Source organism: Cololabis saira, chromosome 13 (genome assembly GCF_033807715.1).
Source record: "Cololabis saira isolate AMF1-May2022 chromosome 13, fColSai1.1, whole genome shotgun sequence".
NCBI lineage: Eukaryota > Metazoa > Chordata > Actinopteri > Beloniformes > Belonidae > Cololabis > Cololabis saira.
The window spans coordinates 21,702,138-21,722,466 of NC_084599.1; the positions used below are offsets into that span (position 1 = coordinate 21,702,138).

At 39.7% G+C, this 20,329-nt stretch overlaps 1 protein-coding gene across 1 annotated transcript; it reads left to right on the top strand.

The window, feature by feature from the left end:
• The first annotated feature begins 7,989 nt into the window (after positions 1-7,989).
• On the top strand, positions 7,990-19,854 carry lhx4 (LIM homeobox 4). Its single transcript, XM_061738268.1, has 6 exons — positions 7,990-8,557; positions 12,420-12,591; positions 13,951-14,153; positions 14,758-14,912; positions 15,778-15,949; positions 17,020-19,854. The coding sequence occupies exons 1-6, from the start codon at positions 8,479-8,481 to the stop codon at positions 17,406-17,408; spliced, it is 1,170 nt and encodes a 389-aa protein (XP_061594252.1). The 5' UTR covers positions 7,990-8,478; the 3' UTR covers positions 17,409-19,854.
• Positions 19,855-20,329: the final 475 nt, after the last annotated feature.

A 20,329-nucleotide genomic window follows, 5' to 3' on the forward strand; every position in this document is an offset into this window, starting at 1 on the left:
TTAATTTATTGACTCCCCCTCATGTGTATTTAAACGTGTATCTTCTTAAATATCAGCCCTAAAGCAATGATAGTTCACAGATCTCAGATACCTTGTGAGGTTGCTATGCAACAAGTGAAAACTCCACAAGGTTATCATACTCTGCCCTTTTACAACTATGTAAAAATTAAACATGATATAATGAGATTGACGGCATATGGTAATCACCCTCGCTGTTCTCTGCTTGTTAAGTTAAGAGCAGCCAGACTTACTTCAGTATGAAGTTACATAACCCTATGAAAGAAAAAGAACTAGTATAACTCAACTCAAAGGTCCGTAATGTGTTTGTGTTTACATTTATATGTGCTGAATCATTGAATACTGGTAACTAGCCTGTATTATCAGCACCAGCTAATTAATTAAAAACATGAAAAATAGTCATAGAAATCATCTCATCGCCCACTGGGTGAGAGGCAGGGCAGACCATGGATGGCTCACTAGTCCATCTCAGGTCAGAGATAACGACAAAGCTCCAGGTTTACACTTGTTTCAACAGTCTCACACAATCAAACATGCATGTCTTTGGACTGTAGAGACCCGGAGAGACAGCTCAAGAGAAATTGGATCAGTTAATATTTTGAAAATCCCAAACTGGGGTTCTGACCACTATAATCCCAGAGTTTAAACTGTTCTATCAACATGACAAACTCCCCTTCCCTTGATGTAGCTTTTCCCATTCATCCAACCTTGGAACCAGCACTATGAGTGCCTGAGGCAGTGAGGGCAATCCGGAGTTCAGTGTCTCGCCCAGGGACACTGGCACCTGATGGGACCGGGGATTGATTTAGCAAATAACTCAACCAACACCATGGCCATCAATGAATAAAATAATGAGATAAAATATTATTGTTCATTTCTATATTTTGGTGCTTCACTTCTTAATATGTCTCTAAAGTTCTTTCAAAAGCAACTTGAGGAACATGAGAAACTGAGAGTGGGCTTTGCAACACAAAATAGTGCCTATTGTTCTCCTGACCACTCTTTTCCATATCAAAAGAGGCATTATCAGTGCCAAAAACTTTTTTTAAGCAATGTTGTGCACTGACGCACTGGTGTGATGAGATCCCAGACTGAAGGGACAAACTTCACCTTGCTGCCCTCTTGTTGTCTTTCATAAATTAGACAATGCAGAGTTTTATGGTCACTTCTCTCCCGTGTGCTCTCTGTTTCAGTGTTTATTACCCCTCCGGTATTGATATTAAAATGCAGGAGGGGCTTGATGCATTTTTCTGTCATCTCTCCTTCTGACTTTAATAATACTATAAAGCTTCCTGCTGTGGACAGAGGGAGAAGGAGGGATAGGGGGTGAATAAATTATGACGAAAAGCTTAATATATGGCATTGGTATATATCACATCCAAACCTAGCCAGATCCCCTTTTGGGTTTTAAATATGCAGTCTCTTAAAGGCAGGAGTTAAGTAGGGTCAGATCCATCTCATTTTACTGCTCTTGTCCCTCCCCCCTGCATGTAGGTGCTCATCTGCTGATCTCTCAAATATCTGGTCTCACCGTTACTGAGGTGAGATGTTGACTGTAGCAAAAGCAACAGCAGGTGATTGATATATTGCAGCAAAGCCAGTCGGACCAGTGCTCAATCACATAAAAACCATCAAATGCACTCTGATAGTTGGAAAGAAACACTTTTCTTATGTCTGATCCTGAATGAGTCTTGATCTACGGTTTCTGGTCTGGTTGTCCCATGTTCCCTGCATTATTACCTCTGTTCTATGTTCTTTTGTTTTAGTGGCATTGTCTTTCTTGAAAATTGGTCAATAATATGGGCAGCTTGGTGGCTTGGTGGTTAGCACTGTTGCCACACAGCAAGAAGGTTCCCGGCTTTTTCCCACAGTCTAAAAACATGCATATTAGGTTAATTGATTCTAAATTGCCCGTAGGTGTGAGTGTGAGTATGTCTGGTTGTTTGTCTGTATATGTGGCCCTGTGACAGACTGGTGACCTGTCCAGGTGAACCCCTGCCTCTCGCCTGTGATGAGCTGGGATAGCTCCAGCAGACCCCTGTGACCCTGTAAAGGATAAAGTGGGTATAGAAGATGGATGGATGGTTAATAATACAGCGTCCATGCCTCCTGCACCTTTACCCTGCCAGCACTTAACATACAAACAATTGGAGAAATATTTAAATACTGATAATTTAAACCATTTTGATTCAACAAAAACATGACATCTTAACATCTTCCACATAACATCTTTTTTTTTTTGTCCTACAAAACAATGTCCTAGAGAGTATATTTCTGTGTATTATGCAGCTTTTTGTACATGTTAAAGGCCTGTACTGCACGACTGCACGACTAAAAGACTGCATGATTTGCTGGCAGGTTCTATTCTAATACTACATATTACATCACCATGAAACACATTTGTAAACCACATATCTAGCTGAGTGGTACGTCTCAAACAAAGATGAGTTGCTGTCCTTTTTACATTGACACGTCAAAACAGACAAGGTCTTTCAGGTGAGGGAACGTAACGAGAGCAACAATGTATGTTGACAATGACAGACTGCAGCAGAAACCTTGAATATACAGTAGAAGCAGAAAGCTTGCTGTTGCATTTAATAATTATAAATGCGATTTTTTCTTTCTTTCTTTTCTTTTTTTTACCATTGTAATTGTATAATAATCCTTTCCAGAGTTTTAAATTTCCTTTCTTAATGCCAAATAGATTTTGTTCTTAGGTTATCCTAGTAAGTTAAAAAAGATTGCATGAATTATGTGAAGAATAAAATTCCTTGGATTTTCCTCTTTTTCTGAAATAGAAAAAAAAGCTGATGTTCAGTTATTTGGGGGGCCCTGGCTGTAGGTAAATATAAATGACAAATTTCGAATAGTAAATAAAGAATTTGAGCTTGTTCAAAAGGCATTAATTTGAGCCAGCTGACAACATGGTGCCAAATTCACGGATGGGAATTATAATAATTAGTTTAACTCAGCATCTAAAATAAAGAAATTATGTTAACCCCACTAACTCAAAACATTATCTCAAGTCTCTTTCCTCATCTTTCTTGGAAAAGGAGGGAAATCAATCAAATAAATAGGAAGTCAATAACTTCCTGTTAGCTGAATCTAAGTTTTGATCACATGCTTGACTGCTTGAAACAGAATTTGAAATGAAGCACTAACCTGACCTTGACACTTCTGAGGGTTTTCTTTCCCTTTAGACTGAAATGGTCTCATTGCACGTCAGTATTCAAGATTCAAAGGTTTATTCATCACCTACTCAGTTATACACTTACAACATGCAGTGAAACGTATCCCTGAATCACTCTAGGGTGGGAGCATTTCCTTTCTTACATGGTTTTGACAATAAAAACAGGGCTTGCTGATCTGGTTTTACCGACACCCACCCCCCCGCCCCCCCAGAGCAAGCAAACTGTTTACAGGAAGTGTTTGGGTAATGCAGCTGGAAAAAACCCAACATCTGTCAGTCACATTGCTTTAATTCACTCACTTGGCACTGCTCCTGTCATCGAGTCCCCTGTGAAGATTCACACCTACTTTTCCTCAGAAATCAAGTGTTTTTGAGGTTTGAATTTAATGCTCTTAGTACAAGTCATCACTCAAAGCCAAAGCATCTGATATTAATATTCATACAAAATAAAAACAGTAATAGTGCTAAAGTAGCACATATATACATATATATGTGTGTGTGTGTGTGTGTGTGTGTGTGTGTGTGTGTGTGTGTGTGTGTGTGTGTGTGTGTGTGTGTGTGTGTGTGTGTGTGTGTGTGTGTGTGTGTGTGTGTGTGTGTGTGTGTGTGTGTGAGAGAGAGAGAGAGAGAGGGAGAGAGAGAGAGAGAGAGAGAACCAGCAGAAGGGGCTTACTGCTTACTCTGTTCACCCACATCTGCATATCTGCTCACGGTAACGTTTTTTGGGGGAGAAAATATAAAGATAATATGAATCTACTGCTAAATGAAGAGCCTCAGCTCTGGGCCTCCATTCATTGATTATTTCAGATGATTGGTCATTTGCGTCCCAGATCTGATGTGATGGAGCTCACAGGGATGTAGAGTCTATCAACCCCTTGGGAAGGTGCAAGAGCATCACAGGACCCAGAAATAAACGGGATAATATACTTGAATGATGGCACGACAGATTAATAAAGTTCCACATGACTTTCCACGTTTGTAGTCTCTAGTTTACACACCTGTCCTTCTTTTCTGCCAAAATGTGCACTTTTACTGTAACAATAACAACAACGATAATAATATTTTTTTAAACACCATTTTAGGTTTGTTTGTGGCATGCATAGCCTCATTCGTGTTTTCAAAATGAAACATCATCGGTCATTTGCAAAATCAAATGATTCATGTATCAGAGTGTTTTCCACTGCGGTCCCAGTGACTCGAGTCAAATGAGCCTATTACTGCCTCGTCTTAGCGCGCCGGGGTCAGGTTCAATCAGGGAATTGGAAAATATCATTTCTGACGGGAATAGATTTCGTTTGTTCAACCAATCCCTTCTACTAATTACCCAAATGGACAGGAGCTGTCAGGAGACAATAACTATTCCCTAATAGAATTTGCCCCCCAAGTGCAATTTAATTTTCTCCTCGGTGCTCTCTCCTCAGGTTTCCCCCTCGCTTTCTGCCTCCCTCGCTCTCTCTGTGCCTCTCCTGCCTTCGGACCAAATGGTTTGGGACACGCGGTGCCATCGCTGCTGCCTCTAATGCTGTTTTATCGCTGGAAGCCGGAGAAAACTGCGGACTTACTGCCGTCGCTCCTCTGCGAGCTGGCGGGCGCATCCCGGTGAAACAAGCCTCTGCGGGGAAGAGGGGGAGGAAGAGGAAGAGGAGGGAGAGGACCGTGGAGGAAAGAGGGAGCGCACTGCCTCAGAATCACCCATCAGGTAGGTCTGCACGCTGCACTGGCAGCAATGCGTCTCTGCAACAAGCGCAGTTTGCATAAAGTGAAATACTATCTTGTTTAGATACGTGACATTGGCGGTGAAATTCAACAGCTGTTTTGCAGCCATTTGCACACAAGTCTAATGTTCGCTCATATAAATGCTGTCAGTATTTTAAAGGGGAGTTTTTCCTTGCCACTGTTTGGCTTAAGGTTTTTCTCCCACTAGGGGAGTTTTTTACCTGCCATTGTTTATGTAATATCTGCTCGGGGGTCATGTTCTGGGTATGGGTCTCTGTAAAGCGTCTAGAGACAACTCTGTTGTATTAGACGCTATATAAATAAAATTGAATTGAATTGAATTGAATTAAGACAAATTTGCTCTTGTTCTCAGATCAGATGACATTTATTTTCTTTGTGGGGGTGTGATAGACCCTTTTGAAGCTGTTATTATTTTTGCAAAGGTTTTAGGCACAAACCCTCGATTTGAAAAAAATAATGAATTCTGCTTGTTCAAGGCGCCATGTTTAGGCTCATTTACAAAGCAGGCCTGCAGATGCGTTTATGACTGATGACGCTTTGTTGCACAGGCATTATTCGCTATAAGGGCCTGCATGCGTCTCTATATTTCTGACTCTCTCTGAAAGATGGATCTGTGAATCGCAGTTGTCAATGACCTCGTCCACTGAAATATTAGATCTAATTAGAGGTGGCTGGGTCAGCGGGGGTGGCAAAGGAGCAAAGGAGTCGCCCTTGCTTGAATTATTGCCCGAGAGGGGCTTCCTCAACAGATTATTCTGCCTAGTTTCTTATACACAAAAATCCTGCAGTTTATCTCTTCTTAATTCCAACCATAATTCATTATAATTTCATATATTTACACACACACACACACACACACACACACACACACACACACACACACACACACACACACACACACACACACTCACATATATATATATATATATATATATATATATATATATATATATATATATATATATATATATATATATATATATATATATATATATATATATATATATATATATATATATATATATATATATACATACGTCCTGTGAGTACGATTTGGACACAAACTGCTCTTCACTCTCACTGAGGTTTATGTTTGTGTGTGTGTGTTATAAATATGTCTTCTTTAAAATACTAGACCAGTGGATTAAAATGTGGATTAATTTATTCAAGTCATGTTTCTTGCTCATGTCATTTTAAAAATGAAAAAAGAGACACAAGGAAAAAAAAAAACTGCACATCATTTAGTGTCCCAGATGTGCGCGTGCTTACATCTTTTGTCTTTCAGCATTTTGCATCCGTCAATTATTCTAATTGTATTGCCCTTTGCTGACAAGTTAAGAGCATTTTTATCTCCATCGTGCTGCAGGGCAGCTTAAGGACCCCGATTACAATAATCAGAGTAATTGAATTGTGAAATAGATTGAATGATTTTGAGGGGGAAAAGTGTATAATGAAAATAAAGCAAGACCATATGATTCCTTTGTCATGCACTGCATGGATGGATGGATAGATAGATGGATGGATGGATGGATGGATGGATGGATGGATGGATGGATGGATGGATGGATGGATGGATGGATGGATGAGACACTTCACTAGGAAACGGCAATCTTGAACCTGTTGGATATAACTCCTGTTATACCTGCCTTCTTTTTAATCAGCCTGATGTGGGTTTTCATTTAACTAAATTACATCTGAAACATTTAGTGTGCTGGCGAATGGTACTGTGGGTCCAAAGAATAGGCTTTATAATGGGCTGTTGAATTAATACATTTACTTTCTACACTTTTAAATGGGAATAAACATTGTGTTTTCTTATCAAAATACCTGGTTGATATGTACACATTTCCCGGGACCTGCAGGCGTCTTTATGGGAACAAAGTGCGCTTGTTTGGAGGCGGTGCGCCGGCGGCAAAAAGCCACTATTGTGTGCTTTTCTTTCCACGCTTGAAGTAAATTGGAAGCGAAGATTGAGTTCATCTAGCTTGAACTACCGGCCCTCCAGAGGGAATATCTTCTCCGGGAGCTCAGTCTCAGACGATGGGTTGGGAAATGAAGAGTGTCAGGAGGACTGCGCCCAGACTCCTAATACCTGTCACTGCTGGGGACAAGAAGAGCTCATACAGGTGATGCAGGTCCTGCGAATATGACTCAGACATGTGTCCAATAAACCCCCTCTGTGTGGCCTCACTTCTTCTCTCAGCTGCTTACTGACAATTCTGTCTGCTAGGTTTTCAAAGTAAAATATGAACGGTTATAAGACGGTTATTTTCAGTGGGAATCTGTCTTTCTCCTGGGTTTTGTTTTTGTATTATAGGTAGGACCGTGAGTTTCAGCTGAGGGGCAAAAAACTGATTTCGGCAGGTCAGCCTCTCCATCCCACCTGGTTACTTTTTGAGCTCGTATTTTGCGTTTAGGTTTTTTTTTTTTCATAAGATAAGATATAATAATCCTTTATTTCTCCCTCAATGAGGAAACTCCCTTGTTGGCAACAGTACACTTAATACACACAGGGGAGGGGTAAAAAAGAAAAAAGTAGAAAATATATATAATTACGAGATATAAACAATATATACAGTACATTGCAATAGAGGTAGTGAGAGAAAAAAAAACAGTGCAAAAAAGCAGGTACAATGTATGTGAGGTAGACAGACAGATATTGCACATATTGCACATCTTGTTATTGTTATTAATTGCACGTTATTCATAATACAAAAGATGTAAGCACGCGCGGATATGGGACACTAAATTATGTGCAGATTGTTTTTTTTTTCTTTTTGTCTCCTTTCTTTTTTCATTTTTAAAACGAGCTGAACAAGAAACGTGGCTGTTATAGGCCTAAATGAACCGCACATGTTAAAGGCTGGTGTTAAGAGGACACCAGCCTGGATGAGCAGCTTTCAAATCTGCAATGGGAAAACAGGAATTCGTTCTTTTAAAAATTGCTTTACTGCCATCTCCCCAAACGTATCTTGTCCTAGTATTCTTGGTTGCATGATGGGCCCCTCCTCCTCCTCCTCCTCATCCTCATGGTCTCCAAGCGGCTCCTGCACGCCCGGGGCCCCTCGGGATGCCACTGCAGTGAGCTATTTATGGTCTCCGCGGGAGCAAGGTTCCGCCTCTCCGGAGACATTTTCATATACCATGGAAGACGCCTATCCTCCTTTTCTTTCTCCTCCTCGCCTGTGCGCCTGTTGAGGATGCTGTCCGCCTCAGGGGGCTTCCTCCTCCTGCTCTCCCATTGGCCGCCGGCGCGCCTCTGCCGCGGTGACGTCAGGCCCCGCCGCCCCTGCAGCGCTGAATGGACCGAGCAGCCTGTCTGATCCACAACAGCTCGGCTCGGCTCGGCACGGCGCAGGACATCACCCTGGGAATAGAGAAATCACAGGGATAGAGGTTTTGACCGGACAGCAGATTTGGAGACAGGCCTCTTTCTTTCTCTCTCCCCTTTCACACCACAAGCCGGGACGGGGGAGTGCGCCCACCGTTTTGCGGGTGTATGTGCGTGCGTTTGTCTCCCGGTTTGGATCACGATGATGCAAAGTGCGGCGGTCCTGCCAACAGAGAGTCCTGTGAAGAGTTTACCGGAGATTCTCGGAGTGCCACTGCAACGTAAGAAATGTTCTTCTTATCCTTTCTTCTGCTCTGTCCATTCTCAGCCTGGAAATCGGTTGGCAAGTGTAACCTGTGCTGCGGGTATATGGACGGGAGACAGGGGGGTTTGTTAAACAAATGGATTGTGGAAATGAGGATAAAACCCCTATATATAGGCCAGTGATGTATCATGCTTTTTTTATATATTTAAAGGAACGAAAGTGCTTCCTAGATGAAAGCCATTCAAGTGAAATACATCTCGCATGTCCAATTATCTTGCAGACACACAGACCTGGAGAGGCTGTCACAGTGGAGCAAATTATTGCATTTTCTTCCATCCTAAAGAAAGAGGGGTTTAACAATTTCTGATATAACGCAACAGTGAGAATTTGATTGTCTGCTTCGGCCTCAAACTTTGCTTCATCCTCCGTTAACGTGGCTGCATGGACACCGAGCCTCCCAACTGTTAATTTGTAAACGAGCGTGCATGGTCAAGAGATCAGACGCAGTTGTCATCATCACCCATCACACAAATACACCCCGACTTTGACAGACACTCATTGCAAGGTCCAATTAAATATCTCTGACTTTGTTTTTATTTTTTAATTTTGTAAGGTTCAGCCAAAAGGCCCAGACACGGGTTTGTGTTTGTTTCTTTTTTATAGATTTTTATACCAGAAAGGCTCCTTTACCACATTCGACAAAATATATACAAATGTTAATTATATAAATCTTACAACATATTGTGCGGTGTACAGTATCATCAAAAATTTGAAATATCTTAAATCTGTTCTCTTTTAATCTCTCCTCGGTTTTTTTATTATTGTGCAACTGGCTCCATTTTTATTCTGACTTTATTATTTATAGAAGTAAAATGTACAAATTGAGAGAGGCTAATAGGCTACGACCCTTTAAAAAAATCCACAATAAAAATGGGTAATGCTGAGATAATTACTGGGCTGACTTGGTTTCGAAATACATATAATAGATTTTCGAAAAATTAAAAATGTATCGATATACTGAGATATTCATTGCATTTCTGGTGACTTAATACACATAAGATACATGATAATATTATGGCTTGTTTTTTTCATCCCACATCACCGGTATAACTCAAGTGAAAACGGAAATAGCAGTGAAGATATACGACTTTATGCATGTGCTTTAGTACGTTCAGCATATTTAATCCAGACCAAAACACGGGAACCTATAAGTGGTCGGCTTATGCTCTTTAATTTTTTAAATCGAGACAGATTAAAAGATTGGATAAAGATCCTGCCACTCAACCCCCTCCTCCTCCAATGCCGGGATTCATCCTGGATTTAAACCGGGATTATTTCATAAATAAAAGTATATCTAAGCATTTCAATTCAGAGACCTCTACAGACTCAAAGCTGCCACATCCAAACCTCAACCTGCAGGGTGCTAGTCTGGGTTACAGAGTGTTTACTTCACATTTAATTAACACAGATCATTTAGAGAGCAGGCGCGAGAAGCTGCAGTCTGCTTCTGAAAATCTGTTTTTTTTATTTTCTTTGTTTCCTGAGCTGACGGAGGCGATGATACTGAAGAGTGGAGAGTGGTGGCAACCGATAATAAGATATGAAGAAGACCTCCTGAATACTCGAGGTCTTCTCCCTCTCACAGACGGGGGACTCTGTGTCGGTGCCAAGAAATGTGCTGCTTTCCTTTCAGCACCAGCTCTCTCCCCGCTCAGCTTCATCCACCCACCACTTAGCTCCAGATATTTCAGGTGCTTCCTCATTTCAAAAGGCCAAGACACAGATTCACGTCCTGTCTCCCTGCACTTTCTCCTGTCATCCACGGTTTCACTTTATGTTGGCATGAAACAAAGACGCGCAAACACGTGTCCGTGCAGGAGTATTTATCGTGTTGCAGTGTTCGGTTCTCAGGCTTCGACCTATAGGTCTGGATATTTTCTGCATTTTCCAATGCTAAAAAAGAAAAAAATGTGAACGAAATACACTGCCAGTGTCATTCTTGCAGACATAATTTAAATATTTTAAATTCGTTTTCATTTAAATTAAACAATCATGCGGACATTAACAAAAAAAGATGTAATTTTTATGAAGTAAAGTAAAATACAATACAATTATTAATACTAATAGTACTACTACTACTACTACTACTACTAATATAATAATAATAATAATAATAATAATAATAATAATAATAATAATAATAATAATAATAATAATAATAATAATAATAATAATAATAATAATAATAATAATACTTTTTTTTAATCTATAAAATGCACCTTTTCACATTGCAGGCAGTCCTGACCTCCAGTTTTCAGAGCATGTAAGCTTTGTTTTGCAGACTGTATGGAGTGATGGGATTAAGTATAAGGCACCCGGAGCTTTAAGCGGTCATTGTAAGATGATTTTACGGTCGAGATGCTTTATCTCGGAATAAAAAGCCCTGCTGCGTGTATGCTTAGACTCGAGGTGTTTTTCTGTTGCATGCTCCTCTCACTTTTCCTTCACATTGCCCCCGCCCCCAGATGTGTTGTGACCAAAAGAAAAAAAAGTACACATGATATCTTGATGGTACCCTTATTTACAACATTAAATGGAGGTTGGGGGAGGTAACAAAATCACTCACAGTCTTAAAAAAAAAAAAAAAAAATATATGAACAGTCACTCCACACGTGTCATATTCTTCGAAAAAACGCAAAAATGTATTTGTCTGAAGAAATTGGCTCTGATTTTAAATTCAAATTCATCTAAACTTGACTTGGATTCAGAGACATAAAAAACATACATACCTTATTGTACGATCACCGCTGTAATTATATTTGATATCAGTGACTCAATAGTCACACAATATGTGCGACTTTTATTTTTCACATTACAAAAAAAATCTCATCTAACATGGTTTTGACCTAAATTATATCAAGAAGACAGATCAAGTTCTAACACCAGTTCTCACCACATGTCAACCCCGTAAAAGATTAATTAAGACCTGGTTGAAATGTCTAAACGAAATTAAGACTCTCCCTCTCTCTCTCTCTCTCTCTCGTTCTCTCTCTCTCTCTCTCTCTCTCTCTCTCTCTCTCTCTCTCTCTCTCTCTCTCTCTCTCTCTCTCTCTCGCTCTCTTCACACACACACACACACACACACACACACACACACACACACACACACACACATGTATATATATATATATATATATATATATATATATATATATATATATATATATATATGTAGTAAGTAAGAGAAGTAAGGGAAGGGAAAGGGAAGTATTTTGGCATGGTCGGGAACAGCTGCGGGATCAGCACCTTGGACAGCGACTCACGAAGCAAACGCAGGTTTCTAATATCGTTGCGGTGACAGGGTCAAAATTGATTAGGTCAATTAATTTTTCCAAAAATAAAGACATGGTATTTTGTTCAGGAATATACGATGATAGTTAAACCGTCTTAAACAGATCGTTTTTGTTAGTAATTTGATTGACACGAATATAGCAAGCTTTCAAAAAACAAAAAACACTGGACGTGCACCGTCATGGGGAACCCACAAGTTCTCACACCCGTATAATGTAAATAATGAAAATATGGTTTTGAGCTTTTGTGCTTTTTAATAAATAAACAATCTCGAAACCCTATTTAATTTAATATGATCAGAGGACAAGGCTTATACGGATTTTTTTTTTTAATTGTGTTTAAATTTGGAATTCCTTGCCACTAAGCCCATTTGTGAAATTGTGTCTCTTTCAATGGAAAACCAATATGAATGATTTCTTTAAAAATGTGTAGCCTATATTTATGGGAATATCTTACTCGTGATGAGCTACGTTTCCTTGCATTTATAGCTGAATGTGACCTGGCGTTCTTGTTGTTTTCCCTGGCAGAGATTCCTCAGTGTGCAGGCTGTAGTCAGCACATCCTGGACAAGTTCATCCTGAAGGTGCTGGACAGACACTGGCACTCAAAGTGCCTCAAGTGCGCAGACTGCCAGACTCAGCTGGCGGACAAATGCTTCTCCCGGGCAGGCACCGTCTACTGCAAGGAGGACTTCTTCAAGTGAGTATATGCCTATTTCTTTGTTTCTCTTGTTGTTTTTGTTGTAATGACATGCTCTTTAGAGGAGGATCTTGATGCCCTTTATATATTTATCTTTATTTTTCTTAGTGGCACACAAAAAGGCAGTTTTTTTCAGGGAAGCATTTTGCTAGATAAAATGAAAAAGCCTGTTATATTTATAAAGTCAGAATTCTACCAAACAATTTATTTGTAAATCCTTCAACTAAAGACATCTGTTTTTTGTTTTATAAATTAAACTGAAAATCTCTATGGCCTGATGTAGTTATAATCTTGCAATTTACTCCTGACTCTTCATCTCATGAAATTAGGTGGTGGTGAGATAATGTTACATTTATTTATTATGGTTATTTACATTAAAGATTTAATCGACCATCTCTATTTTTTTAAACCTTAAAACTGGCAGCTAGTGTACATTTCCTGATTTTTTTTTCTTCAACTGGCTATGGCTAGAAGCTGTGTTCTTTTTTTTTTTTACTGATTTAGTCAGAAATAGCATAGTGGTTATTTAGAATATTAATAATTTCAATACCTCATATTATGACCACTTTGATTAAAAATCCCTTTATCTTACAATTATTTTTGCAATTCTGCTTCTTTCCTTCAAAGATTTCATATAGGCATTACAAAATAAAAATTAAGTTTCAATTGTATCCAAACACGATCAGCAGATCTGAGCTTTTTACTAAATCAATTTTAAAATGTTTTAATTGCCAAACCTTGAATGAGACTGAAAAGAGCTCTGAAGTCTAAATAACTGTATTAGCTGACCGAGGAGGCAACGAGGGGACGCTGGCGTGTTCAGACTTTTCAAACACGCAATAACACACACATAGATTCACTGGTGTTTGCTTCCCGGTGGTGATTTGGAGGCTTCACCTTGCTCGTTTTTTATTTTCTTGGTTGGTCCTGTGATTTAAAGCCTCCACTGACTCAGTGTTTTATTGGTCCTCCTCAGGGTGTGTTTACTGTGAGCACCCCTCCTCCTCCTCCTCCTTCTCCTTAGCTTCCAGTACTTCATCTGCAAACACATAAGCATACAAACATGCATATAGGCACAGATGTATACACCCTTTACAGTGCATTGACCCTGTCCATCATTCAAGTTGCTGGCAATCTATTGTTAACAGGAATGCACTCCAGTACTGATTTTTATCTCTTTGCCAGACGGAACTTATTAATTTAGACAAGCTGCCATCATTCTAGCTGCAGTTGAAGAAATAGTCATCTAGTCTGTGAAATTTTAATCTCAGCTGCTCTCACTGTCTCCATCAGTCTGCCCTGCTGGTGTTCTACATCAAATTCTCTAATGCCATTCCCCTGCTTTGTATTTTCCTGCAGACGCTTTGGAACAAAATGTGCATCATGCCAACAGGGCATCCCTCCAACGCAGGTTGTGCGGAAGGCACAAGACTTTGTGTATCACCTGCATTGCTTTGCTTGCATCATGTGCAGTAGACAGCTGGCCACTGGGGATGAGTTTTACCTGATGGAGGATGGGAGGCTGGTGTGCAAGGTGGATTATGAGACAGCCAAACAAAATGGTAGGTCTGCAAATGTGGAAAAAAAAACAACTTCTGTACAAAATTACAACAGCAGATATTTATCTGAAATTTGCTCAGCAGAAATACGAGATGAGGAAAGATTGGGTAAAATTGTACATTTGGACACAGAGATAATCATTACTAACTGCTTTCTATCCGTTTCTCTGCTGAAGGGGTCTGACTTAATTTTACTGCATCAAAATTGCAGAAGAGCATGATGAATCAAGCTATATGCACTGTTCAATGCAGCAAAATTACTTCTGACTGTGGATCATTGGTGTTTGTCGTCTGGGTGTGTGTGTGTGCTGTTTCTGTCCCTCCCTCTCCTCTGAGATTTCCATGCATCTGATTGATTATGCAAAGTGAACCAATGCTCTTATATGGTCCGGGTCCAATAACTCCATTTCTGTGGCACTGAGTAGATTTATGTCCTCTGCTGTGGGAATGGGACAGATGCACAAGGACAATAATATACTCCTATACATGACCATTCACTTCATTTAACATGCACAAACACTCCACACAAAAGACATGGGGCACTGCCTGCTGAGGAAACAAGACGAATGCAAGAAGATGTCACTCACGCTTGTAATGGTGTTTTCAGACGATTCAGAGGCAGGAACCAAGAGACCTAGGACCACCATCACCGCCAAACAGCTGGAGACCCTCAAAAGTGCCTATAAGAACTCGCCAAAGCCGGCGCGTCATGTCAGAGAGCAGCTATCCTCAGAAACCGGGCTGGACATGAGAGTAGTGCAGGTAGAGTATTTCTATATGTAGCTCTCAAGACATCAACTTAGCTTCACTCGGATGAAATAACAGAACCAACAGAACCAAAATCCAGCAGTTTAGTTATTCATTGTAGGATAATGACATGATCTTCATTCTAGTGACTATTTAAATACTAATTAAAGCTTTATTGAAAATATTTGATTCTCATGTCTACTTGATTGCACCAGTTTCTCGTCTTTCTCTTTAAATCCACCCTGATCCAGAGTACATTACAGTATCCGTGACTGTGTCTTGTTGTTCAAACATAGAATGACGAAAGAGAAATAAAATGCAATTCAGTCTGATTACCAGAAAGTTAACACGGATAAAAAAACTAAGCAGAAAAAACAAAAAACCAACAACAAAAACCCTGTAAATAATTAACAGAAGGATCTTTTTTATGTCAGCTTTTAAATGTTGGAAAAACTTCCTTCAAGAGTTAAACAGGTTATACATTTCATTCATTCACTCTAACTTAAATGACATTGTGTCATGGGGTTTTATTAGTTACACCAGTTTTATATTTTATATTAGATTTTTATGTGCATATGGGACATCATTCTGATAATCACTTCAATATTTGACTCTCTCTGTCAAGCACATACATTACCTTGAAAATACAAACACACATACAGTGTATATATATATTTATATATATATATACATATATATATTTTTATATATATATATATTATTATATATATATGTGTGTAAAACAAAATGGTCGGAAGAGTCTCAGCTTTTTGATTAGATGTCACTATAATGTGATATGTGATATTTGAATAATTTGTAATAAAAAAGAAGTTCCTTATTAACAGCAGTTAATGATTGTTATTTTCATCACATCTGTTAGGTTTGGTTCCAGAACCGACGAGCAAAGGAAAAACGTTTGAAGAAAGATGCGGGTCGTCACCGTTGGACTCAGTTTTACAAAAGTGTCAAACGCAGCCGGGGAGGAGCCAAGGTGGAGAAGGAGAGCTCAGCTGATGACGCAGGCCTCAGTGACAGTGAACTCAGCTTCAGAGGTATTTTTATTTTTTTGTATACATTCGTGAAAAAAAAACCTCACATATTTTCATGCTAATGGGATGATTTAGCCTACAATCTGCTAAATGATGCAAAAGCAGAAAATGTAATGTCTTTGTGGCATTTTATCTGTTTTCTTATGTTACGTGGCCAAGGTGGTATTCTCGTTTCCTGTAGCTGCAGAAGCCTCTTGCCTTGGTTTGTCTCCATGATGGAGCTTATTGGAAATAAGACAGTCCTTAGTGGGATGCAAATAGCATTTTGGACATTCTTTTGTTATTTAAAATCCAAAACCCCATTTTGGATACTCATAAAAGCGTCGGAGTCACTTTAAAATAGAAGGATAGCTTTATGAGAAATGAAAACATGGTGACAGAAACTCTATAAAGCACGTGAGGCTTTTAGTCAATTAGAGGGAAAGGCTATGGCGCTTTGTTGTTATTGAAGCCACCCCAGGGATCGATTGAAATGGAAACAAATATTTTGTGCTGCAGTGATTGAACAGATACAGAGATTGGTGTAGATTTCGGGGGAGACAAGACCCCCTTGCCGAACACAATTTAAAACATGACCCCACACTCTGTGTATCCCGTCCCTTCCTAAAAAAAACAAAGAAAAAGCAGCAGACGTTTGAAATCCGTCGACTTGCATAGATACAGCAAATGCATCTCTTTTCCAGCACTTCACTTTAATGTGACTTATGAGCTTATGCTGCAACTGCAGGAAATGAAGCCTGACGCTTCAAATTTCTTGGAAGAGTTCCTTATGCACACCCTGAAGCATCCATCCCGGTGCTAAAATCAAACCTTTGCCCTTGTTACAACAGTACAAGCATCCTTTCTGGGTTTCTCACCAACACAACTGCAATGTTTCGTAATGGAGTGCCTGCTGACTCTTAAACTCATGAAATCCATGTAATGTTGCCAAAATAAGTGACTCATAAAAACGTGTACCGGTAACTGTAACTTGAAAAATAACAATTACAACAGCACTGAGCACGCGTGACAGTGCTGTTGGTGTGTCAGAGTTCTTGCACTCCTCATACTGAGAGATGTTTTCTCTTTCACAGATGACCAAGTCTTGTCTGATCTTGGCCACGGCAACGGGCTTTATGGGAGCGTCGGTGACGTGACTAGCAGCGCAGTGCTGAACGGTGGCTTTTCTGTCGACGCAGCAGGACAACCCTACCACGACATCCGAGCGGGTAGTCCTTACGGCCTCCCACATTCACCTTCCTCCATCGCCTCCCTGCCAGGCCACACACCGCTCCTCAACAACCTGGCCTTCAACATGGACAGTCTGGTGGCGCAGGGAGGGCCGGGCGGTGTGGGACAGGCTCTGAGAGCCATGGCGGGAGGGCCCACTTCTGACCTCTCCACAGGCAGCAGTACGGGATACCCTGACTTCCCCACCAGCCCAGGCTCGTGGTTAGACGAGATGGACCATTCCCAGTTTTGAGTCTCCAACCAGATAGAAAAACACTAAGGGGATACATCAAAGCAGACAAACAGAAGATTTTTCTTTACTTTTTTAAAAAAACAACCTTTCTTTTTATCACCCTCCAAGACTGATATGTTTTGTGTTATTGGGGTGAAGAGGAGAAGGGAGAGAAGAAGTGTGACTCTCAGTCCTTCAGCAGTTGTAACGGTGAGGCCGAGATTTGCAGACCAGACAAAAGCAGTGAAGATCAACTCCACGCTCAATCTCAGCACTGCATCATTCCAATTTTGTTATCGCCGGTCTTTCCTTTGTTCACTCACTCTGAAAGTGAAACAACATTTCAAATACGTGAGTGGATCATGCTCACAGGGGAGATAATATTGTCTCATCCCTGAAATAAACCATGCCATCCCTGCCGAATGGCTACAAGATTAGGGCTTCAATCTGGCTCAGTCCCTGTGACACCCAGAGAGCACCTGCATGCTTCTGATTCATATTGAGTAAGACTGCTGTCTGGCCATATCGAAGCCTTCACACTGGCAATGCACTTTACTCTCCTCTTCTTTTTCTACATGTATGGACAGGAATGCAGAGAGGAGAGACATATGCACAAGGCAAAAACACAGCGTTTCATTGGGAGAGAAATTTATAAAAGCAGTGGCACAAGTGTGAATTTTGAAACATGCTGATTTTTTTTTTAATGTATTGCTGAAGCTTACTAGTATTTAGGAAATAGAGGGTCGTTGTTCTGTCCATCTATCCCTCCGTCCTTTTATCAAAGGTATTATCCCCCCAGTTTGAATGTGGGTAAACGCTGCTACCCAGCAGGTCTCTACTCTAACAGGTGCTCGATTCGTTCTTGTCCGTGTAAAAGCTGCTTGAAAGTGGACATTTGTCAGTATTAAATTATCTCAGACCAAGTCTCACCATGAATCAAAACTTTTGTGTTTAAGGACAGTCAACACATCTGGATTTATTCACTATTCCCACTCCAGAGGTTTATGACAATAAGAAATCTATTTATAAGACATAAAGTTACCTTTGCAAATATGTTGATCAGTTTAAATTGTGCAACATACATTCGACACAGAAAATACCAACATGTATTAGCAGTAACAGTGATTAAAATAAAAAGAAATCCTTTGTGCTGGTTCTCTTCAGTCAGATCCAGGCTTCTCTCAGTAATCTACTCAGTCCAGCAGCTCTGGCTTTGCCTGTTATCAACCTACATCCTGACCCCAGATGTGCTGTCAGCCTGTTCTCCCACTGTCTGGCTTCCATGTCACAGGGATTACCAGAGTCTAGCACATTCAGAGCTGATACTCGAGGATAAGAGCTGGCATGACTGCTGGCTTGATATGTTGCTCACAGTTCTGGCACCATCTTCTGCATCTTGAAATAAACCAAATCGGTCACAACATGAGAAAGGCTGTTTGTGATATTCTCTTTCAGATTGTATTTATATCCTAAAAAAGTAGTGTCTGTTTTGATCTTAAGGAGAGATTTCTTAAACCACATCACCTGGATGTGTGCTCCTGTTTCTGCTCTGGAGAGAAAACAGTTCCTGTTAATGTAGGCACTTTTTTATTCAAAAGAAAAGAAAAAAGAAAATGCCAAGACATTTTCTTTTCCTTTTACCAGACTGCAAATCTACCAACTGAATATGACATGAAGAAATAGTGGATTACAGCCCACAAATTACAGCATATTTATTTACTCACATCTAAATATATTGGGTTTAAAACAGGAACAAAATGAAAAAGACAAAAGAAACATGTATTTCTTAGATTATGTATCCAAGAAAAAACGTATTTTGAAATACTGCTTGTTATAATATCCATATAGTACAATAATTTTATATCTGAATGCAAAAAAATCAAGAGGAATTAAGTTTACATTATTATTTGCCAAATTGTTGGTTAAAATGAAATACTTCAACTACCATGAAAAGGGTTTTGGAACAAGTGTAAATTATTTCTGTTATGTCTAAGCTACTGAAAATTTTCATACAGTTTAAGTCTGCCTGGTAATTATTTAATTTATACCAGGTAAAGAACAAGGACTAACTCCATATTTCCCCAAATGCAAAATTTTCACCATCTAATTCTTTGTGTTTTTTTTTTCTTATACATGCCAAGAAATATCAGTGTTTCACCAGTACCTCACATTTTTATTATCTTGACAGAGTAATTTGTTGGCTGCAATCAAAAGTATTAAGTGAAAATGATGTAAAAACACTAACTTTTGTTTTGTCAAGTCTGTGTTGCCTCAGATGTTTGCATCTTATTGTTGTAAATTTTGTACAGTTTGAAAACGTGTTGATCGTCTTGTTTCATGAACGCTATTTATTATTGCCATGTGTCTTTGAAAAAGATGTAAAAGAATTTATTCATTTATGCCTTCTGTGTAATGGTATGAACTGTGTACAGTCAAATCTATATGAGGAAAATAAAGCTGGATTGTCTTTGGGTTACCCTTGGCTGCTTTGCTCTTTCATGTACTGGACCTGCAGTGATGAATGTGAGAGTTAAGATTTTCATCTGGGCTTTATTTTCAATATATCAAAAGAAAAATACATGCTGTTGGTGTTTTTATTATTTTGCCTTATTGAAACGCTCTTAGAGCGAGTTAACCCACAAATTCATTTACCCATTGAGAGCATTTACCACACACTTAGGCCTCTATTCAATTGTGGAGATCCATTTAGTACCACCAACAGACAGTGGTCAGTCAGTTAACGGTGATTGATGCTGTTTTCCGCTCTCGATCTCAGGGTGGGGGTGACAAGAAAGATGCATGAAGAGAGACAATAAGGAAGGAGAGAGGGGAGAGAAAAAAACAAGTGCAGAAACAGATGTCTGGCTGTTTCTCTGATCCTGTAACTGCTAAAGAGACTCAGCAGCAGATTGCAGCGCAGTCAAATCTACCCTTAATCCCTG

Bases quoted from the DNA above. Each gene is read 5' to 3' on its own strand.
- lhx4 (XM_061738268.1), top strand. From the start codon at position 8,479: ATGATGCAAAGTGCGGCGGTCCTGCCAACAGAGAGTCCTGTGAAGAGT. The intron at 12,592-13,950 runs GTGAGTATATGC...ATTTTCCTGCAG, and splicing joins TGCAAGGAGGACTTCTTCAA to ACGCTTTGGAACAAAATGTG. The intron at 14,154-14,757 runs GTAGGTCTGCAA...TGGTGTTTTCAG, and splicing joins TGAGACAGCCAAACAAAATG to ACGATTCAGAGGCAGGAACC.